Source organism: Enoplosus armatus, chromosome 19 (genome assembly GCF_043641665.1).
Source record: "Enoplosus armatus isolate fEnoArm2 chromosome 19, fEnoArm2.hap1, whole genome shotgun sequence".
Classification (NCBI taxonomy): Eukaryota; Metazoa; Chordata; class Actinopteri; order Centrarchiformes; family Enoplosidae; genus Enoplosus; species Enoplosus armatus.
The window spans coordinates 4,485,435-4,506,755 of NC_092198.1; the positions used below are offsets into that span (position 1 = coordinate 4,485,435).

Sequence of the window (21,321 nt, forward strand, 5' to 3'; positions counted from 1 at the left end):
CTCTCCTTTTCTGGCATTTTTCCATTGTTCCGAACACTCCTTCAGGATCCGAGCCAACTCGGCCTACCGCAGTGGCATCCCAGAACACTTGATACAAATCATGGGCCGTTGGCCATCTCAAGTGTATCACCACTACATCTGTTTAGATCTCAAAGATCTGAGATCCACTAAATCTTGTCTTAAGTAACTGGAGCATTTGTCCAGCCACTGACAGCCTGTTATCCCGAAAACCAATCATTTCTCATTAATAAATAATTTAAACACATCTTGTTGATGGTGCGGTCCTTGCTAGTGAACTATGAATGTTTTTAAAAGTGTTTTTCATTGTCATTTCATTGAAAGCTGAGATTATTTGGGTATTTTATTCAGAGCAGATTTAAAATGTTTTATGACTTATTAAGCTCACATTCATTTGTCCTCAACAATAAGCCTAAGCTTCTGAAAGCTTAAATACCACAGACTTACTTTATTACTGCTATCCTTGATTAAGAGGTGATAGTGACACAAATCCTAAATTATAACCATTACAATAGATTTGTCCTAAGATTATTAATTGCAACAAGAATTTTTCATTTATTTAAGAAACTGACATTTGCATATATTACAGACACAGTTATTTGACACTGTGGCTTCATGTGAGGTTTTGGCTAATGATAATGTAGATATAATTCATGAATAATATTAACAACGAATACAGCAGTATTACTATAGGTTAACTGAACATTAATAATACTTAATTGATGCTCATGTGGCTGCCTGACAAGAGCAGGAATTTTTAAGAAAGGTAACATTATTTAGCATCTGCACATTTAACCTCCAACTGTAATCTCAGTGATGAAAGTACATTTCATGATAGACCTGCATGATTCTACACACAACATCCCTTAATGATAACTGTCTATTTTTTTATATTGTCAATAAATCCCATGAAATGAACAAAACCAACAACGTGTTGCATTGTCTCTTTATTCTTTCCTAACCTGTTTGTGACTCTCAGCTCCAAGCCCATTTATTCTTGCTGCAGAAATAAAAAAAGGTCGAAATATGTTGTTACTTTTTCAAAAAGGCTCAGTAATTTCCTAAAACAGCTGGTCACGGTAGTTTTTAAACAAGGTTACTCAAACAGGAGTAAGTAGTGCATTTGTTGGGGACTATTTTCTGCTGTGGATTAATACACATTCGGTGCTATAGTGAGTATTTGGGGCAGCAGAACGGTGTATGTGGGATTGACTCAAAATAAACTATAGCATGTGTGTGTTCATGGTAGTGAAGGAACATTTGTTTTTAATAGTTTTTGGACAACAGTGGAGCTCTGTGTCGCAGATAATATATCAGGCTTTGGTACACACACAATGCATAATAATTTATTGTTGGTTTTGGTCTTTTCATGGGATTTATTGACAATAACAGAAACATAGAATACAACAAGCCTTATCATTTAAGGCTTGCTTGCTTAAATCCAGCATTCAATTTCATATGGGATTGCCTGTAATCCTGATGTGCACGAGTGGTTTGTCGATTTCCTTTTCGCCTAGCTCACTGCTTTCAGTCTGTTCAGGGCTATCACTTATGAGAAAAAGGCTGTTTGACAGGACGGGCAAAAGGGCAGGATTGTTTTTAAAAATGTTTGAAGATGGTTTTATTGGTTGTACTTTTTAGTTATGAACATTAGCATGAGGTCACCACTGAAGACACATAGTTCTCCAGGAAGTTCAAACCCCTATTTCATAAAATCTTTAAATCATAAAGGTACACACCAATGCCTTTCAACGATGAAGAGCAACCTGAGTTAAATTAACATTACATGTCCATCAAATAAAGCCCACTTTTATCCCATTGTTTTGTGCAGCAGCCTGAGGAGCTTTCTTCAGACAGACATGATCCCAGTGGACTTAACTTCAACCTTCCAGCACTCTGCAGTGAAAAGTGCCATCACTCCTCTGTTACTCTACTGACAGAATGATTCTGATGGTCAGTTGCCTCTGGTATTTAATCCAGGAGATGCTAATAAGAACATGTAGCTTGTGGGGTCTGAAAACAGGGACACTGAAGCCATTTCACAGATGCATTAAACAAGCTAATGCTTTTGTGGCATGCAGACTACTTGCTAGCAATTATTCAACCATTAACTATTTTACAGTACACTGAGTGTGCCAAGAGCCTTCATGGAGGCATTTGTGTTGTATTTATTTGCGTTATATGCACGAGGTGCTAGAATCTTTTGCATGTGACAGTATGCATGTGGGGTCACTATATGTGGTCACTGTGGGAGTCACTCCTAACTGCGCAGGCACACATGCAATTGTCAGGATCTGCAATTGGACCATTCACATGGAAAACAAAACATGGAAAACACTGCTAAAATGTATATATTCTATCCATGTCTACACCAGCCATGCAACAACAGCAGCAGCAGGTCCGCAGCATCAGTCCTCCGTTACCCCCATTCACATAAACTGAATCAAGTTGCAGGACTTTCCTAACACTGAAGGTTGGGGTTGTGTTTACACAGACATGTAGTTTGCATACTCAGCTCTGAGGCATACGACTAAGGAGTTTGCATACAATGTTTTACTTATTCAACTCCCAGTAGCTCGTTTAGGTTTGACATGTGGACGGTCTCATCTCTTGTTGTGTTACTGTGTTTATTCCCCTCTAGACCACTACTGTAGATCACCACTGAAAAGATACTGATAGTCTTGTGTACACACAATATAAATGGCATTTACTGCAGTCAGTGGGCGGGTTAGGCGTTGGGCATGGACTCCATCAGTCCATCCAGTGCCTAACAGAGGCAGAGATCACAGCTCAGCACAGCACCACTCAATTTCTGACTCCTCTCTCATCTCTCGCCAATGTGAGACACATACACACAGAGGCAGAGAGAGAGAATAAGATATAAAATGGACACAGAGAGAGCAGAAAAACAAAACCCAATGAGAGCGCAAGAGGGGTGGGAAGCCTCAGAAGTGAAGAGAGTGCAAAAAGAGGAGGGGAGACGAAGACCAATTTTACAAGACGTCTTACTCAGAGGAACTGATGCAGTTTTGTCTTGTCTTCCATGATGCACTTGTCATATTTTGCAACTGAAGACTTTAGAATAAAAAAACCTCCAATTAGATTCATATGAAATGTCAAGATAATAACGCTTTGAAATTCCCAGAGGGAATGAAAGAATCTAGTTAGAGAGCAGTTTGCAGTTCATTCCATTTAAAAGATGTTTAGTGTGGTCCACTACAACACCACCACCCACTATGACCTCAATAATAAGCATACAGAATAGATGTACCACCTTTCTGACAGTGTAAACAAAAACTGAAAATGTATAAGCATCATAAAAGTAGAATTCATGCCAGAGCTGTTGTGTTGGATTGCATTAGATTGTACAGGTGTAAATAATAAGCTACATGTTCTTATGAGTGTAGGTACCATTTAAAGTTTTACTTGATGATGGAAAGAGGGTTTGGTACTTGTGTAGCACTATTAGCCACAAAAGTTTGGGTTTTCCCTAAAAGGTTAGTTTATGATCAAGAGCACCAACCAAAAAACTCCCAGGACAAAGGCAAAATAAATGTCCTCGAAGTTTCCTTGCAAGCCAGGAACTTGTTGCATTGTAATTTGAATGACACCAATGACACACCACTTCCAAAAAAAGCTGCACAAATAAAGAGCTTATACTGTGGAGAGTGGATCGTAATGTATAGTATAGCACATAGCCTTAAGTAAAGAGCTGGTTGAAACAGAATACATTTTTATATGGCGCAAAATCAACTGTAAGTTGAGTAAGCTTCAGTGACTGCTGAGTTCAGTCTCTCTGCTTTCCACAGGGACATCACTTTAAAAGTCACTAATTTGATAATCACCTGATGGCACAAGTGAAAGGAACCCGAAGTTGAGTTGAAGACAGCATGGGAGTGATTCAAAAAAATACCCATGGCACCTTATAATAAACAGAGTCTATAACGTGCTGTGCTCATCTTCCATCACCTACTTACTGCACTTGGGAAGGTGAAGAGAGAAGAGGGGGAAGAGAGAAAAAAGAGGAAGGGAGAGAGATGTTTAAAACGAGAAGGAGAGAGAGAGAGAGCGCGGCCAGACAGGTCCAAAAATAAAGGAAGGAAGAGCGCTAATGAGTACACTCAGGTTTGCTCAGTTGCTGTGACAACAAGTCGGCTCATTGCTTCAAGCCACAAGACTGCATATCGAATGAATAACACACAGACACACACAGTTGAGAGTACAGAACACAGTATATCCCCGCAAGCTATTGTCATCTGCATGGGTATTCAGGCGTCCAAAAGCCATCAGAACAAAACACACTCTGTTGAGAACGAAACTGGCACGTGTCCATATGCCTGCATGTGTGTGTCCGTAGTGAAAACTATCAAATAGGTATGCCAACGTAAAGAAACGCAGCCAAAGCTTTTAACCAAATCAATGAGGACCACCGTGCTGTGACTGCGCCAGCTGGAGTTGAATAGTTTTCGTACAGGAAAGAAGAGTTCTGGGGAAAGGAGTAAAAAAAAAACCTTAACAATACAGCAGATCCTCCTGCTTCAGGACCTCAGGCATCCACACTGACAGGCACAGTAAGCAACACAGTCAGAAATTGTGTGAAAAGATGTATGAAAGATGTATGAATTTCAAACCAGATGTTTGAAAAAGGACATTGTCACTTCAGGCACTTGGCAGGGATGTCCTCTCTTTCCGCTTCTCTTTGTTTTAGTTCTTGAGCCACCAGATAATGCCGTCCGTCAATCACCTCGTACATTGGAGTAGGGCTATATATATATATATACTGTGAGATGATAGACGTTTCTTAGTCGATTTTGCTATACCACTTCTTCTTAGGAAGACATATGTGGTTGTATGGGCAGTGCTGCAAATCAGTGAGTATGCTTGTAGAGATCAATATCTATTACTAAGAACGTAGCAGTCTGTTCTGCAGTGGTGTTTGGTTTTATATCACAACAGTCTCATTCAATTCAACAATTTTAGCCACAAAATGTAAAATACTACTCCAGTAATATAAAAAGAAGCTCACAGTTTAGAACTGATTTATTGACAGCAGCCATGCAGGAAATCAGCCTGTGGAACTGCTCAAACTGCAAAAAATCAAATTTCTGACCTCCCAGAAATCCATTTGATTGTGCCAGAGCCAGATCAGTGATCGCTCAGGCAATTAATCAGGTGTCGTGACCCCACCTGAAACTGAACATCAAATGACAACCCATGGGGCAAAAATTATGCCCTATTCTGAAAATTGGTCTGGGATGACCAATCCGGGACTAAATTCGTGTTTAATTCATACAGAGTCTACAAACAGCATGGTTGAGGTCTGGTTGAAGCACGGCCATAATATTGTGCATAAGGCGGCAATCAAACCACACCTGGCGTTGCGGCGAAAACGCCAGTCCTTCCGTTCATTTTGAATGAGGGTAGTGTAGTAGTGTGTGACAGTGGTAACCGTGGGTGGTTCTGGAAAAACGCAGCGCCACTGTGACAAAAAGTTGAGACGGATTCAACTTTTGGAGGAACGCAACCTGACGTCACGCTGCGGCGGCCAATCACGTACGTCTCCGATCAGATCGGAAGACGCCCACGAGAAGACGCACCTTGTTTACCTTTTACTGAAAGTAAATGTGTGTTTTTAATCTGTTGAATCATACAAACCGACATACTAGTTCTTCTTCTTCTCCTCTGTTGTTTAGAGGCAGTTGGTAAACTTTTTAAGTGCATTACAACATGACGTCAGACAAATGGGCCACGTAGTGTCACTTTTATGACAAATTCCTGAGGTTGAAATTGCATTTCTTATTTATAACTGATAATCGTGCACAAATATGGCCACTAATGTAGATGTAGAAACTTAAATGATAGTTCTGTGTCTCAACAAAAATCCATCTGCTTTATGTTCCCTGTACAGCTGCTGCAGATTTTGATTATATATTGATTTAGTCACAGGCTTAGAAGGTCTCTGATCTCTGGCTTTGCAATATGGTTTTTCATGGAAACAAATATTGATTGAAATGGCACACATTGATACTTAAATTGGGTGGTATTCTATTTCCCCCCCGGGGATCAATAAAGTATTTCTGATTCTGATTCTGATTTAAGCTGCTGCTCGGTGACGTTGTGGTAGCACGTCTGCAGCTACCTCCTGTGATCCCTGAACAGTAGGTCACAGCTGCAAGGACAGTGCATCTGGATGTGTGTGTGTGTGTGTGTGTGTGTGCATGTACTGTATGTTGCTTTATGTGTGTTTGTGTTTTCATGCATTTGTGTATTTGTCACTGAACAAGCACTGTAGGGAGAACGTCATCCCCAGGGGCCAGTGGAGGGCCTGGGGGCTCGACAACACTGATAACCAAGATCAGCTGCTCAACCGATGAACCTCCAGTATAAACAGACACACACATACAACACACACACTTGCACGCACGCACACATGCATGAGTCGTGCAGACACAGTGTGAGTTTCAAAGAGATGCAGGGAGAAGCAGATGTCACATTGAAGCTGGGAGGAGGCCTCTTCTCATTCTCATACTGAGTCCTCAAGGCAAACTGTCTGCACAAACACACACACACACACACACACAGGGAGAAACAGACAGCTGGCTCTGCAGAGCACAGCACAGAACCTCTAAATCTCTGCCTCCACTTTGATGTCAGTTCAACATGAGGCAAGAAGACAAAGGAAAAGGAATCAAAAATCATTAAAAACTGAACTACTGAAATTAGACCTGTAGAATACTGATATGCTGCTCTAAAAACTCACAAATCAAGTACTAAATTGTCAAGCAGAAGCCTTGCATTTCTAATAAGAAATAAGGAGATTGTGAAAATGCTGCCAGGGGTAAGACCACAACATTTAGAGCACATAAATATATGTAATCTGGGTTACATGTAAGACGGATGACAGATGTACTTTCTCATTGGAGTGCATATTCTTACATCATTATTAATTACAAGCCAGTAACTGATCATATTAAGAGCGTGAACGTCACAAAACAAGATGTGATTTGTCCTTGTCTTCTTACCTTCCTCAGCAGGTTGCAGATCCTCTCAATGTTCCGCAGTCTCTCCCTCTATAAAGAGACAAACAGGGAAAAAGCAGGTGAAAAGGGGTTTAAACACATTTCATACATACATAGATATTTTCCAGCAGAAGCTACAGAGATGGTCACAGCAAAATATACATGAATATATCTTGGACCTAATTTTAATGATATGTCAGAGGTGTGGACTCGAGTCATGTGGCTCAAGCCAGACTCAATTCATAAATGTGATGGCTTTAAACAAAATCAAAAAACACTGGACTTCATATCCAAAATAAAGACTTTGTCCAAACACACGTAGTCTTTTACTTGTTCAGGTGCAGTCAGACTGGATTTTGCTAGAAAAGAATTACTTGTGTGGTGTTGATATAGAGTGGTATAAGAACTTTTCTGCCTGATAATATTTGTTTCCCATTTCTAGACACACATTTCTTTATCTATAAAATCTACAAAGTTATCTTCAAAAGTATCTTCTTTTTTCATAGGCTAACGCTCTGTTACCTAGGCAACGCTGTTTTGATTCTCCATAATTCAAACCTACAAAAACAAGTGATCTTTTATGCTGTATATATGTCATATTTTAATACACTTCTTGTATATTATGATTGAAGTTGCAAGCGGAACATTATCTGTTCATTGTGCCATAAGTAATGTGCCATAGATCTACCAGTCCTGCTCTTCAAAGTATAACTTGTATTGAATACAACAGCATGTGATGTTCAGTAGGGTTCTGGGTTAATCATGCGGAGAGCACGACAGCTTTTTCTGATGTATTTTCTGATTGACCACTTGGGATCAGGTATGACTGTCCTCAGGTCACTTTAGGATTGTGTCTCTTGGGGAGGACCACTTTAATATCTCATCAACCTTTAGATTTTCTCCACATTAGTAGTGTCGTGTGACAGCAGGAAATCCACTCATATAGAATTTTGGAGGAGAGATTAAGACAATATCTCAATATTTTTAAGTGTTCTCAGCTTGTGTAATAAACTGTAAAACGCTTAAATCAGCACCCACCACAATGCTGACTCTAACAGCCACCATTTCACCAAAGCTTTTAACATTATCATCAAATATTAACTAATTCCTATAGAGACGCATTCGGAACTTGACTGGCAGCACGGCGTGTTCCACAGGGGAGCGATGCATAACTGGCTGCTTATAAATCATATATTGATCCAAGCATCATGCTGTTTGTGCTTGTGGACAAGTCTGTTTGACTATATCTCTGCTCCTCACAAGCTGGCTGCAAACGGCAACAACAAAGGCTCCATGGGAACTCTGCTAAAGTGTATAAAAAATATATTTTAGGGTTATACAGCCAGTGTGTCTAAAGCTGAGCTAATATTTAGTAACCACACAAGAAAAGTAAGATTAAAATGTGTTAAAATGTGCTGAGTGAAAACACGCTTTTTGCCTATGAATGCTGCATTCATGAGTGTTTCTGATACTCCACAGTGGTCTGCTTATTGTTGTTTACTTTTTCATATACTGCAAAACTATGGACAGTGTCCGCATTTCTATACCACATACTGTACTGTTGCCTCTGTGCTTTTTAACTAACTGGTGCATTTTTTATATCATATGTTTAATGATGAGGGCGAGCAAGAAGAGTTTTGGTTTTGCTGTGTGAAAATGTGCCAGCTACCTCTGCTGAACTACTGTGTGTGTGTGAATCAGAGACAGAAGCAGGCACTCACTGGGTGAGAGCTGTGAGGAAAATAGGCTTAGACAGTACTGTGTGTGTGTGTGTGTGTGTGTAGACGCACTGAGAGCCCTCGTTGTCCATACACACACACACACACACACACACACACACTCAGAGGTGGCTTCTGCCCATTCACAACTGGCAGTCAGTATTTGAAACACATAGTAACCCATGAAATATGATTTTTATTTATCCAAGGGCTTAACTTTGACTCTTAAATTCACTGTATTAGTATTGAACCTTTTTAACAGTAGATGTATTTTCTTTTATTGTATATAGTGGATCTAACTTCAGTCCACTAATATCTGTAGTTATTGGTTATTATAAGACAGTTTAAAGACAGTCTGACAGTAAAAACCAGTATGTACTGCAGCTAAATGAGTCAGTGATTATCAGTCATCTGTGATAGTTTATTTTCTCTGTCCTGTTTGTGTGGTGGTTCAGGCAGGCTAGAATCACAGCTGTATTTTGAAGCACAAATCAAGGCTAAACAGGGGACCTGCAGGGCCGCACAGTCTTGATTGACGTTTTGTGTTTGCTTGGAATTAAAGATTTCTACTTTTGAAGGAGTCACTGTGCCTTTTTTTGGCAGCCTTTAACACCTCCAGCACCACTCAGCTCTGTTTTTATCACAATGTGTGCATATGTGTGTATGCGTGTATCTAACACTTTGGTATCAAGTGACTAAACTGTTTCAAAAGAATAGTGCAACATTTTGAAAATGATGTTTATTTGCTTTCTTTCCAAGAGTGAGATGTGAAGATATCAGCCTCCTGTAACTTGATGAGACTGAGCTCAGCCTGAAACCACTGAAGCTGGCGAGTTCAGAGTTTGTTGTGTTGTGTTGGGTAGAAGAAAGATGGATGGGACATTTCTGTGCTGCCATTTATTGTCTGGGTAGGAATGGAATATATGTAGCCCAGTCAGTGATACAGTTGACTCTATATCAGCACAACAGCTGGCTAGCTTGTTTCCAGAGTGCACGATTTCACGATATGAGATGCTTTATATCCACTTCTAGCATTTCAAGGAGTCACAACACTAGCATGTTCACACATAATGATATGAATTTGGGAATCTGGCATATCTACGAATGGGTTGTCAAGTAATAGCTTGAGTTAACAATGTTTTATTACCATGTTAAGTGAGATGTGTGGGGTTTTTCTGGGGGGGTTTCTTTTTACCTTGGAGAGAGCCAACTTAGCTGTTTCAGCGTCTATTTGTTCGTTTGTTCGTTTGCTTCCGTCTCACTGCTCATCAACTAGTTTCTAGCAGCAGGCAGCTGTTTTCTGTGAAACTACTTAAATGATGGTACATCTGATCAGCACCAAACAGCAGACAAACAAAGTTAGCAACTAGCTGGTGGACACAGTGGAGCATTTAGCAGCCAGAAAAGCCAGATATTTCCCTCAGGAGTTGGTGAAGATGAAAACAGAGCTAAAAGGAAAATATTGGGCTTACATTTGTCAGGTAACCCAAAACACAACTCCAAATGAATGCTAATGGCTAAAATGTGATGTTTGATGTATTTAAAGGTTAGATACCAAATGTTGAGGGCGTGTATATCATTTCCTAAAATATGCATGGATGAAGATGTAAATATACATATTTGATTGACTATTTTTAAGAAGTGCAGACTGCTGCAGAGGTTTCCACTGGAAAATTATTAATTTATACAATGTGCTCTAAATAATGAAACCAGAGGTTCCTGGGTAGGACGCTGCAAACAAGTCTCAGGTAACATTACTGTAACAATGGAGGGAGAGTAATAAATAAGTGAAGGGTAGTATAAAAATGAGGGTGACCACTGTATCATTTATTCATTTCTTGAATATGTGTGTGTCTGTGTGTGTGTGTTGCCAACTAAAGTATCAAGACTTCGACTCTCATCTCCCAAAAACATCTCATGGGAGTTTACCTCATTTCACAGGAAGCGTGGGAAAAAATGCGGAAAGATATATCGCTGCCTTTTAACTTTTCATTATTTAAAATGTTTCAAAATACATGGAGCGGCCATTTCAGCTGAAGAAAGTATGACTTTGAAGTGCAATGTTCAGCAGCGGCATGATGGGCAAAAAGGGAATCCATGATTGGGAGGAGGAACAGCGGAAAAAGTGTGGTTGGGGTAAGAATTTGTATTCATAGTGGCAGATTACAGGAAGTCATTGATGTTCTTCAAAACACAGACTTTTAACCCTCCCTCTGTCCTTGATATGACCTCATCCACTGCACACACATATACCCACATCCATAAATGCACACATACCACAACAGCCAGGAAATCATCTCCACTGCTCAGGTTTATTTCTGGTTAAGACCACGCACCTCATCAAGGACCGGACCAATTCACTCCTGCAAGACACCACCTCCCCTCGCCTTCATCACCTGCCGAGTTTGAACGAGGACACGCAAATATATTCCACTCAAAGCAGCATTGTGTGTGTGTGTACGTGTCCACACACACACACGCAAATGTCTACTCATTAGCAAGCAATTAGGCTGAGGCCTCTTTGAAATGTTACTCAGTGAGAACCGGCTTGACAAGCGAGAGCGGCGCGGAAGTATAAACAAGATTCGGAGGAAGGGAGGGTGGGATGGAAAACAAGAAGTGGAGAGGTGGGGGGTTGGGGGGGGGGGGGCTTTAAATTGACCTTTATTTAACCAGGCAGACCAATCAAGAGGATATTCTCATTTACAGGAAGTGCTTTGTGTGAGCATGATTGGACAATGAACCCCCTAAAGATGAAGTGGAGGAGGGTGCTTGTAATGTTAATGTTCCACTGGTGTAAAGTGTGTTTTCCACCATTGACTCAAGTGAGACTTGAACTTAAGCGTAGGAGACAGGCGTGGAGCAGCGAGGAAGATGGAGTGATATGGGGGATGAGGAGTGGAGGGGAGGGTTTAAACAGTGTGAAGAGGCTACAGAAGCTGTCATCGCTTGTGCTTGTGTCCTTGGTGGGATGCTGATGAACATCAATCAGTTATAAAATTCACATTCATAAAACATTTGAATGAAAAAAAAAAGACTCTCTTTCCTTCACCTCCTTCCTCAGTTATCACTCTTATCTTCAGACTCAGATGATATTATCATTGCTCCCGGCTATAGCTTTATCCCTTCATAATAAAGCGATGTGAATATTCATTAGAAGTGTATGCGGAGCGCGTGTGCATGTGTGTTAACAGTCACATAAGCAACAGATGCCATGAGCATGGGAACAACACAATAAAACCCTGAGCACTGTGGAAAACAAAAAAAATGAAAGCTGAAATATATTTCCATCGCTGTACTGTGTTTGTGTCTGCATGTTAGGGAGTGATATGTGTGAAATCATGACAGACGTGTACAGCACGTAGGTTTGCTGATGTATAGAATAGAGTGCATGACCCTGTGTGTGTGTGCAGACATGAATGTAAGTGTGTATTTTTCACAGGTACTCCTGTTTGCATCACACAGCCTCACGAAATGTGCTAGAACCTGAGTGATGTAATGACTACTTGCAGAACTAGTTGGTGGACTAATGTAGCTGGCCAGCTAATGGCTATAACAGTAGCATGCCAGGAACATACTAGTGTTTGTCAATCATTTTATGTAATCTCAAAAAGCTTGGTCACTGATGGGGCAATAAATTCACACAGTTTATTCAAAAGATGTAAACTGTACCATCAACCACAGTCTTCTGTCTAAAAGACAGTGTTCCATTTATATTGTGTGTAAAGAGGAGGGTTAAATAAAAGAGGATGATGAAACACAGCTAATTAGCTACAGTAGCCTTCTCATTTAGACTCTCTGGCTCTCAGTTCCCTCAAAAGTCAGCACAGTCAAGACAGCTATCTATTTATCAATGGCATGTATCCGCAGGTCAAACTTCACCAAAGTTGAACTTGACGCAAATACAGTGATTGTTGGGATTCAATTGAAATGACATGATTTCACCACAAGACTTCAAAGGTTTAACTGCTGGTGTGACTGGGCCTTAAGGCTCCGCTGCATTCTAATTGTATTATGAATTCATTGGTTTGTTCATTTATTCGTGATTTATTCGTGTATTCAGTCATTACAGTCTTTGCAAACTTAGTGTGTGAGTCAAAGGAGGCCTGTATCCAGTTGCTTGACTTGACTGCCCTCCTTCCTCTCAAGAGGAAACAGTAGAAGTTAAATTGCATCCAGGAAGAACATTCAAAGTCCTGTCAAAGTTCACATAAGGCTTCAGCAATCTGAGTTATACCAATCCAGAGGATATCTTCTGAAGTTATGATCTTTCTAGTATGAAATAACATTTTCATGTCGAGTGTTTCGAGTGCCAATCACAAGGCTGACGCATAGAAATTAACCTAACTTGCATGTCTCTGATTGTGGGAGGAAGCCAGACTTCTATATATGTGTGTGTGTGTGTGTGAACGAGAGAGAAACAAACAGAGAGAAAGTTAAGTTTTACATAGTTCTCTGCAAAATTCGTGTTAGCAGGAAAGACTGAAAGAGAGGACAGAGATATTACATCTGTGTGTTTGTGTGTGTGTGTGAAGGGTCTGCACAATGTGAGGTTCCTCCCCGAGGGAGCAAGCTGACAGAAACTGCTAATTAGACTGCCTGGTTTCAAGAAAGAGAGACAGCGACAGAAAGAGAGGGAGGAAGGAAAGCTGGGGGGGGGTAGTGGAGGGGATACTGGTGGGAGATATTATGCAAGAGTTAGTGAGAGATGGATCATATGGATCATTTCTGTAATTGTGTGACTGTGTGGAAGGTGAATTATGGCTGGTTGCTGTATTCAAGATGAAGCCATCAACCTGCTGGATTGGAAGATGGGGAGAAGATAGATACATTTGGAAGACAAAGTTGGGATTTTCAAATTTTATTCCAAAATAGGATGCAAGTCACCTGAAAGAAACAATGCCATCAACCTTATGTTGTTCAATCAGCTATACCAAGACAGACCTAACTATGTCTCCAGAATAACTCAATGTTCCATGTGGGTATATGTGTGCATGTTTCTTGTATATAAAAATTGCTAATAGCTAAAAGCTATGTGGACTAGGGGATGTTTGTAGACTATACAGAGACATGATCATATATTTATATTATATTATACTGTGAGGTTCACCACTGTCATATCAGTGTCCTCCTGTTATTGTTAAGTCACGTCTAAAAACCCAGATACCCAGCATTCCCTAAACTCCCCGTGGATGGTGCCAGATTTTTCACTGACACCAGTTCTTCCATTTGGAGAGCCTAACTGTTTGATGTTTAAAGATTCACATAAATGTCATCACTGTTATTGGCATGGAACTAGAGTCAGGATGTTGTTAGCCAGGCTTAGCTAACTAGCCTAAACTCTTCTAAAGCTATTCATACATATCTTGTTGTTTAATCCACACACAAATAGAAATACAAATTACAATTTGTGGGTTTAGGGATGTATCCCCCTGCTACTAGTTTGTGTGCTGAGCTAGGCCAACTGCTCCGTACGTAATGCACAGACATGAGATTGATAAGGATTCTCTTTTCTTACTTTAGGAAAGAAAGCAAAAGTGTCTTCAGTGTTGAACTATTCTTGTAACATTGTGGTTGTTTTGTACATAACTCAATATATTATGGTGTAAATTTATTTATATATATATATATATATATATATATATATATATATTTCAAAGTACATTTCCATTACTGGCAATGAAAAATACTTAAATCTATCCATAATTATTATTTTTCCTAAATCCACAAACTTTATAGGGTTTGCAGGGCTTGTGGGAACCAAGCAGAAAACAAATACATTAACTTGAACTTGTCATAAAAAGCTTTAAGACTTTGAGACAGCTTTGAGAATGTATTTAATTAATATATTTGAAAAATAAATTGTGCATTTTAGGGCCACATTTTCATCTAGAAATGGGCAATGGTGACACATTTCATATAAGAAGCAGGAGGCAAAAGGGCACGGATGGGTTTAAAACACATGGGAAAGTGAAAGAAGAAAGGAAAAGGAAGAGAAAATTAGATGGAACCTTTTGTACCCATTCCCTTGCTGGATTCTTTAATACGTTCTGCGTTGCATAATGATATGCAAATATGACAAAATATGAAAGTGGTACTGAGTGGGGAAATCTGGTCTAATGCACTGTTTTCAGTGTCTTGAAAAAACCTTTCAAGCTGAAGAATTCTTTTCATTTGCCTCCTCATTGAGCCTTCTCTTCCTCGTTTTCAGTCTGTCTCTATCTCTAACTCTCCTCTTTCACCCAGTTTGAATTTTCTTTCTCAATCTGCCTCCAACTTTTCTCCAATCTTTCTTCGACTCATCCCCAAGGATGTATAGAAGTCAATACTCCAGAGAAGCTATACAGTCCAGAGCTCTTAAGTCAAAGTCACCTCCAAACTAACTGCTCATGCTGTACTGTACAACCATGCATTATTAAAAGCCAACTGTGTTAGTAAAAGCCCAAAAGACTTGAGGGAAGAGGATTTAGAGGGCTGGAATCCATCCTAAAACAACTCCACCCGGGGCAGCTTTCCCATGCTGGCCAATGCTAATGTATATTTTTCTCCACAACTTCTCCTGATTGCTGCTGTGGCAATTTTGAGGAGCGATGAAGCAGAACATATTGGCTTGTTTCTTCACTGTGAGGAGGCGAAGGCTCAAAGAAACTACCCCTTTCTCTCACAACCCCTAACCCAAATATGAATATGTTCACACATTTACATGTAAAAATACATTCATGCAGATAAGGTGTGGTGAACACTGTTAGCTGTGGGTGTGACCAGCTGTGAGTCCTTTCAAGGTGACACTAAAGAAGGTCCAATGGTTCCCAGATAGTGTTCTGTTCGAAGAAGATCAGCAAACTTCTGAAGTGTGGGAGTCCTCTCCATCTCCTAACATCAAACTTACAACACTGTGACAATAAAGCAAGACTTTTTCAACTGTTTACACCACCCTCCCTCTCCGAGCTTCCCAAGCACTTCTGCATTCTCATAGTCATGCCTTCCACATCAGCCCTCTAAGAGGGCCAGGTCGTATCAAACATTCAAGTTCTCTCTGCTTCAGCGCTATCTCATTCTTCCTCTATTCTCCGTCAGGCTTCACAAACAAAAGGAGAACATGTATCCCTCCATCCCAGCATCCTTTCTGCTTCTCTTGCTTCTAACTTTCCTATCTCATCTTCTTTGGCCACCTGCACATCCCTGGAATTTCTTGGCATCACCGCTTCTCACTCAAGAAACTCAGACCTGCTGCTGGAACATTTAGTCACCACCGCACAAGATGCCATACTCAACAGTGTCGCCCCCTCGAACACTATGGTCATATCTGACTAATGGAATTGCTTCTTTCCATGCCTGTCCTGACCCTTTCTAGCTTTATCACTGACAAATCCTCTGACACTCTTATCTGCCACCTCAAATGCAGCAAGACCAACCAGTCTGGTCTACTTCAATCCGTCTACCTCTTTCGACTAGACTTGTACTTAAGTCCAAATTAACCTACACACAACTACATAAACTCAAGATAAGATAGTTAAACTTCCCCCCAAGACCCTCTGTTAATCTCAGAGACATGTCAAGTGGCCACGTGCTTCTGGTTTCACCTCCACTTTTCGCCAAATGTTATCCAGATCTGGAATATCTCTGTAATAATCAGTAGCCAGTAGTCTGTGCAGATAGATGGACAGAAAGTTGGCAATTGTAGGGACATTTTGTCCTCAACTGAGTCTAGGCTATATCCAAATCCTAGCTGGATGGTTTAGATAGTTCAGTTTCAGTAGAATGTCAGAAGTGGCTTGCAATAGATGCAGGACCAGATCAACTGACGATTCCATGTTCATCTTTGGTTGTGGCCTGTTGCTTTTATTTTATACATATTTGGATTCAAGGATTTGTGTGTTCGTAAAAGATGATTCATTCATGCTTGATGCTTTGGCCTTAAGCCTGATTATAGGAGTCTGCTTTTGAGCCAGGAAGTGAGTAGAGGAGGGTGTAAAAAACTAGTATGATGCCAGCTGCTTGATTTAAAATTAATGGGGAAAGAGAGAGGAGAGAAAGTACAGGACACAGAATCTTCCGCTGTGGTGTTCCATGTTAATGTGTGCGTCCCTCAGCAAATGGATTTAAATATATTTCCATATGTACCAACGCCATCCACACATACACAATAATCTAATGAAACATGCAGAGAAAATGTTTGGTACTATATTAATGAAAATGAGTAGGGAGAGCAAACCTACCGCATGGAGTGGATTGCCCTGATCAATCGGCACCTTGAAGTCAGCCTGGAGCTCATCAAAAGCTGTTATCTGTGAAGGAGAGGCGGAAAGAAGTGATGACTATATAATCAGTAAAATAGAGGGACAATATAGCGAGGGGTAAGTGGAACCCTCCATAAAAAGAGAGAGAGAAAAAAAACAGCGCTAATGGTCATTGTTGCTCGTCTGCTCGTCCGCGGTCCCCCGTGGCAATTATGCACATGCCTATGTGTCTCACCACCAGCAATGCAGCATTCAGAATGCAAACTCAGCTGCAGAAGACCATGTTATTACCATAGATTATTTCTCCATGTATATTATATAACATCAAACAATAATGGTTAAAACTTAAAGCTTGGTGATAATCTGTTTGTGTGTGTTTCAAGTGTTGTGTGTGTGTTTCAAAGCCTGGTATATCTTATCCCTCTGTGTCATAGAGCTCCATTGTTCTCCAAAAACTATTAAACACATCAATCAGCCACAATGTTGCACTGGGTGACATGTTTCTTTATTACAATGGAAATTGACACCGTCTATTTTGAGACAGTACCAGATACATTGTCCTGCTGCCTTAAATACTCAAGCCCACAAATGTTATTAATGTTAGCTACAGTGCCTAGACAATTTGAGGGGTTAGCTTAGAGGAAAAGAGAGAGGCCTGGACAGACGCTGAGCTGGCCTTCTTGCTGTTGGACTAGTACGTAAAGTTAGCTGTCTTGCTATGTCTTGCGTTGTTGTACTTGCTTGATGTTTGGCTGTGTTAGCAAAGTTAAGTCAGCCCACCAAATCCAAATCCTTCAGCTTGTCAACAAATGCACGTCATCCATGAGGGTGAATTGCACTCCGGAAACTGTAGGGCCGCCAAGTTGCAAAAATACCAATTCTTGCATGTTTCTTTGAAGAATCAGCAGTAGGGTGACCATATTTTCAAATCCCCAGTACCTTAAGTGTACCGCACGTTCATGCACACGCACATGCACAAGCTTAGACACACACCATAGGTGTTTTTATCAGGATGGGGCACAGTTATTTCAGCGCTTAGTGCACCTTTCAACACCATGGATGCCATGAACACAGCATTTTCGTTGCCGGGTACTTTACGAAGGAAGGAGTAAGTCTGACAGAAAGAGCCACTATGACTCATAGCCTAACAACAGCCTTGACAACGACACATTGATTGATTGACACACATACAGACAAATCAGTGTTGAATTCAGATGTGTGGGACAGAACATGATAAACTTCTGAAGACAGGTGTAATATTGTAATTATTCTTTTAATTATTCTTTTAATTGCAGTGAAAACCGGGACAATTTGGTAGTGAATGTTAAAAACTGGGACATTTTAGTGTTTTACAGATATCTGTCGAGACTCGGGACACCCAGCTTGAAACCATGACAATCCCGGACAAACCGGGACATCTGGTCACCGTAGTCAACAGCCATGCAATCAGCTCTCTGAGGCTGTACTTAGGCAGCCTGCTAACATGCTTGCAATGACAATGCTAATATGTTAAAGTTAAGCAGGTATAATGATTGTCATGTTAACTATCTTAGTTTAGCATGTTTCCATGCTAACATTTGCTAATTAGCACTAAACACATACACATACAGTGACCAACCAACCGTCACTGCCATCCATAGAGCTACACTGATAGCATGGTTTAAACACTACAGTGCCCAGCAGTTTCACAAAAATGACTGAGCATTGTTTTTAAATAATACTATATATTTGTGATGAGTTTTTAAAGATTTACAGGTTCAGTATGAACCAATGGACTTTGGGCTGAGGCACAGATAGAGTGGGGAAGTCAGGATGTACTGAGAGAGGAGCTAACACTGGTTTTGGTCTTTTATGGGATTTGTTGATAAATAAAAAAATATAGGATAATGGCGACATTATCTGTTTATTATTTATGATCATACAGAGTGAAAAGTTCAAATTAAAGTTAAATGCATCAGTCGGGGTGCATGTTGAGAGCAAAATTAAGAGGCTAGATCTATGAAGAACTTTGTGCTCTTTTAAACAATTTTGTGCTCTACCAAACATATGAATCATAAACACATTGGTTGGCAGCTCTCCATGCACCAACAGGCAGGAGGGAGAGTGCATAAACGAAACACTCGATATCAGTCACTGTGACAAAACACTCAGTACAGAAGTTCTGTTCACAAGTTCTTACATCACCTCATTTAGGCCTCTACACCTACGAAGAAAACATGTTTTAGTCATTTTTTGAATTATTAAGACCGAGTAAAGTGTAAGCGTAAAAATATATACATTGTTGAAGATGTGCAAAGTTAAGCGTCCCCTGATGACATAGAAGAGCGTAGGCCTATGTCCTATGGGCTGAGCCCCAGACGGCCCGGCCCAATTTAACCACTGGCTGTAGCTCTCTCTAAGTTGCAGGGAGGCATAATGCACCCACATCCTCCATTTCAGAGTCAGCTCTTCATCCTCGTCATCATTAACACGATCTGCTCCAGTTAAAATGTTGGATCAAATCTGCCCAAAAGGCACAAAATTTGCATGCAAGAGACTTAGAAATCAGAACCCCCTGAATTGGTGTCATTTGATCCTGCCGCCCACCCACTGCTGCATAGCTCTTGGTAATAACAACGCCAAGTAATGATGAAGAGCAGATAAAATACGCAACAGTTCCATTGGTGTTGCAATGGAGGCAAATGCACTACAAAGACAGATGTCATTGCTTGACTAGTTGGGCCTCAGGAGGGAAGTGTGTGTGTATGAGAGAGTCATTGCGGGAAGAGATATGAGTGTCAGTCAGTCAGTATATCTGCATATGAGCTACACTGCGTGTCTCCAGTGTGTGTGTGTGTGTGTGTACCATGGCGGAATTGTAAGATGTGTGTGTGTGTGTGTGTGTGTGTGCAGAGTAAGAAAAATGGGATTACTGTTTGTGTGGTACAAAAATGTTATCCATGCACTGTGTGCTATATGAGAAAGACACAGAGGTGTCAGTGGCATGTGAGTGTGTGTGTTAGCCCAGTATGGGGAATTAACATCAGAGAAACAGCAGAGGTTCGCACCAATCCCGGGTTATTTCCCTGGGCTCGTCCCCGCACTGACAGGCGGCTCTTTACATGTTATTTCCCAGTGGATCCCAACAGTGATCCTGGCTCATTGCCTCACTTTGTTACAGTGTGATAGCCTCCCCTCGGCTGATCCTCATGGGCGACGTGAACACACATACACACTCTTCCACAGAGACACACACATAAAAGTGCGGCAAAAATACCTTGCCTTTACAAACCACCCGAGAAGAACACTATAGACTGGATGTTCTGAGTTGATGTCAGGCTTAAAAGATCCTTCAATTTAGCACAACTTGGCTCTTATTTTCATCTTTTCCTGAGACAAATTTATCCAGAGACGGGTCAAAACAAGAGCAATTCAAGAACTCTCGTGGAGTGGTAACTTCGGAGGAAAGCTACCCAGCTCAGGTTAGGGAAACTGGGACCCTTTCCTGAAGCAAGGTCTAGGAGTGCAACTTAGGTAAAAATCCCTCATTGCACTGGAAATCTGAAAGTTGAACCAGGAAGTCGGTCTGTATACTGTGATGGATATTTACGACGGATATTTTGGGGTAGAAGGGAAACATCTGACTAGTGGTGAGTCTTGCTCCATCAAACCTCTTTTTAGCAATGACACAGCATTCCCAGATATCAGCAACTAACTTACAAGTACACTGATTTTATTACCAATAGGGATGGTAGCTAAAACTACAAGAATTAGACCCACACTGTAATAAGCTGGTGTTATCCTTTAAGGGAAAATCCACCCTAAAACGGAATTTCATCTCTTAGATCTTAGAGTGTTCAGTCAGGCATGATCAGAAGCATCATTTGCCCCTGAGCTGCAGACCAGAGGACCAAAACTCAAATCTGTGACATGCTCAGAGGGTGATTCCTGCTGAAGATCTGCTGGCAATAACTATGGGTTCTGTTTTTGCAAATGCAGTCCTGTTTTGATGTGGATGTTCACTTTAACAGACTGCTTTGAAGTCAAGGTTGGCTGGCAGTAACAGCAAACAAACTGGCACCCTCTGTTTCTCTCTTGGCACGCAGAATCCTGCATAAACAGTGTGTTTCAATGCAGACTGTGGCTGCTCGTGGACTGACACCTTGCCGTCTGTGTGTCTGCAAAGGAAATAGAGGGGAACAGAGAGATGGGTGTAGCCTCATTTATTGTGTTTTAGTGTGTGGATGTAAATTTGTGCTCATTTTCACTGTCTTTAAGTGGGTGAAAGCTATGACCAACCAGAAACATGCTTTTTCTTCCATGCAGCCTTCAAGGCATTCATAAGGA

The 21,321-nt window shown here is 40.8% G+C and overlaps 1 protein-coding gene across 1 annotated transcript in view; it reads right to left on the minus strand.

Annotated features, from left to right (window-relative positions):
* The window catches only part of cnih3 (cornichon family AMPA receptor auxiliary protein 3), a 55,290-nt gene that overhangs the window by 23,773 nt on the left and 10,196 nt on the right, over nucleotides 1-21,321 (minus strand). The window contains exons 2-3 of the mRNA XM_070926026.1: nucleotides 16,975-17,043; nucleotides 7,041-7,088 (exon numbers count right to left, since the gene is read on the minus strand). Of these exons, the coding sequence (XP_070782127.1) occupies nucleotides 7,041-7,088; nucleotides 16,975-17,043 (117 nt within the window). The remainder of the gene's footprint in view (nucleotides 1-7,040; nucleotides 7,089-16,974; nucleotides 17,044-21,321) is intronic.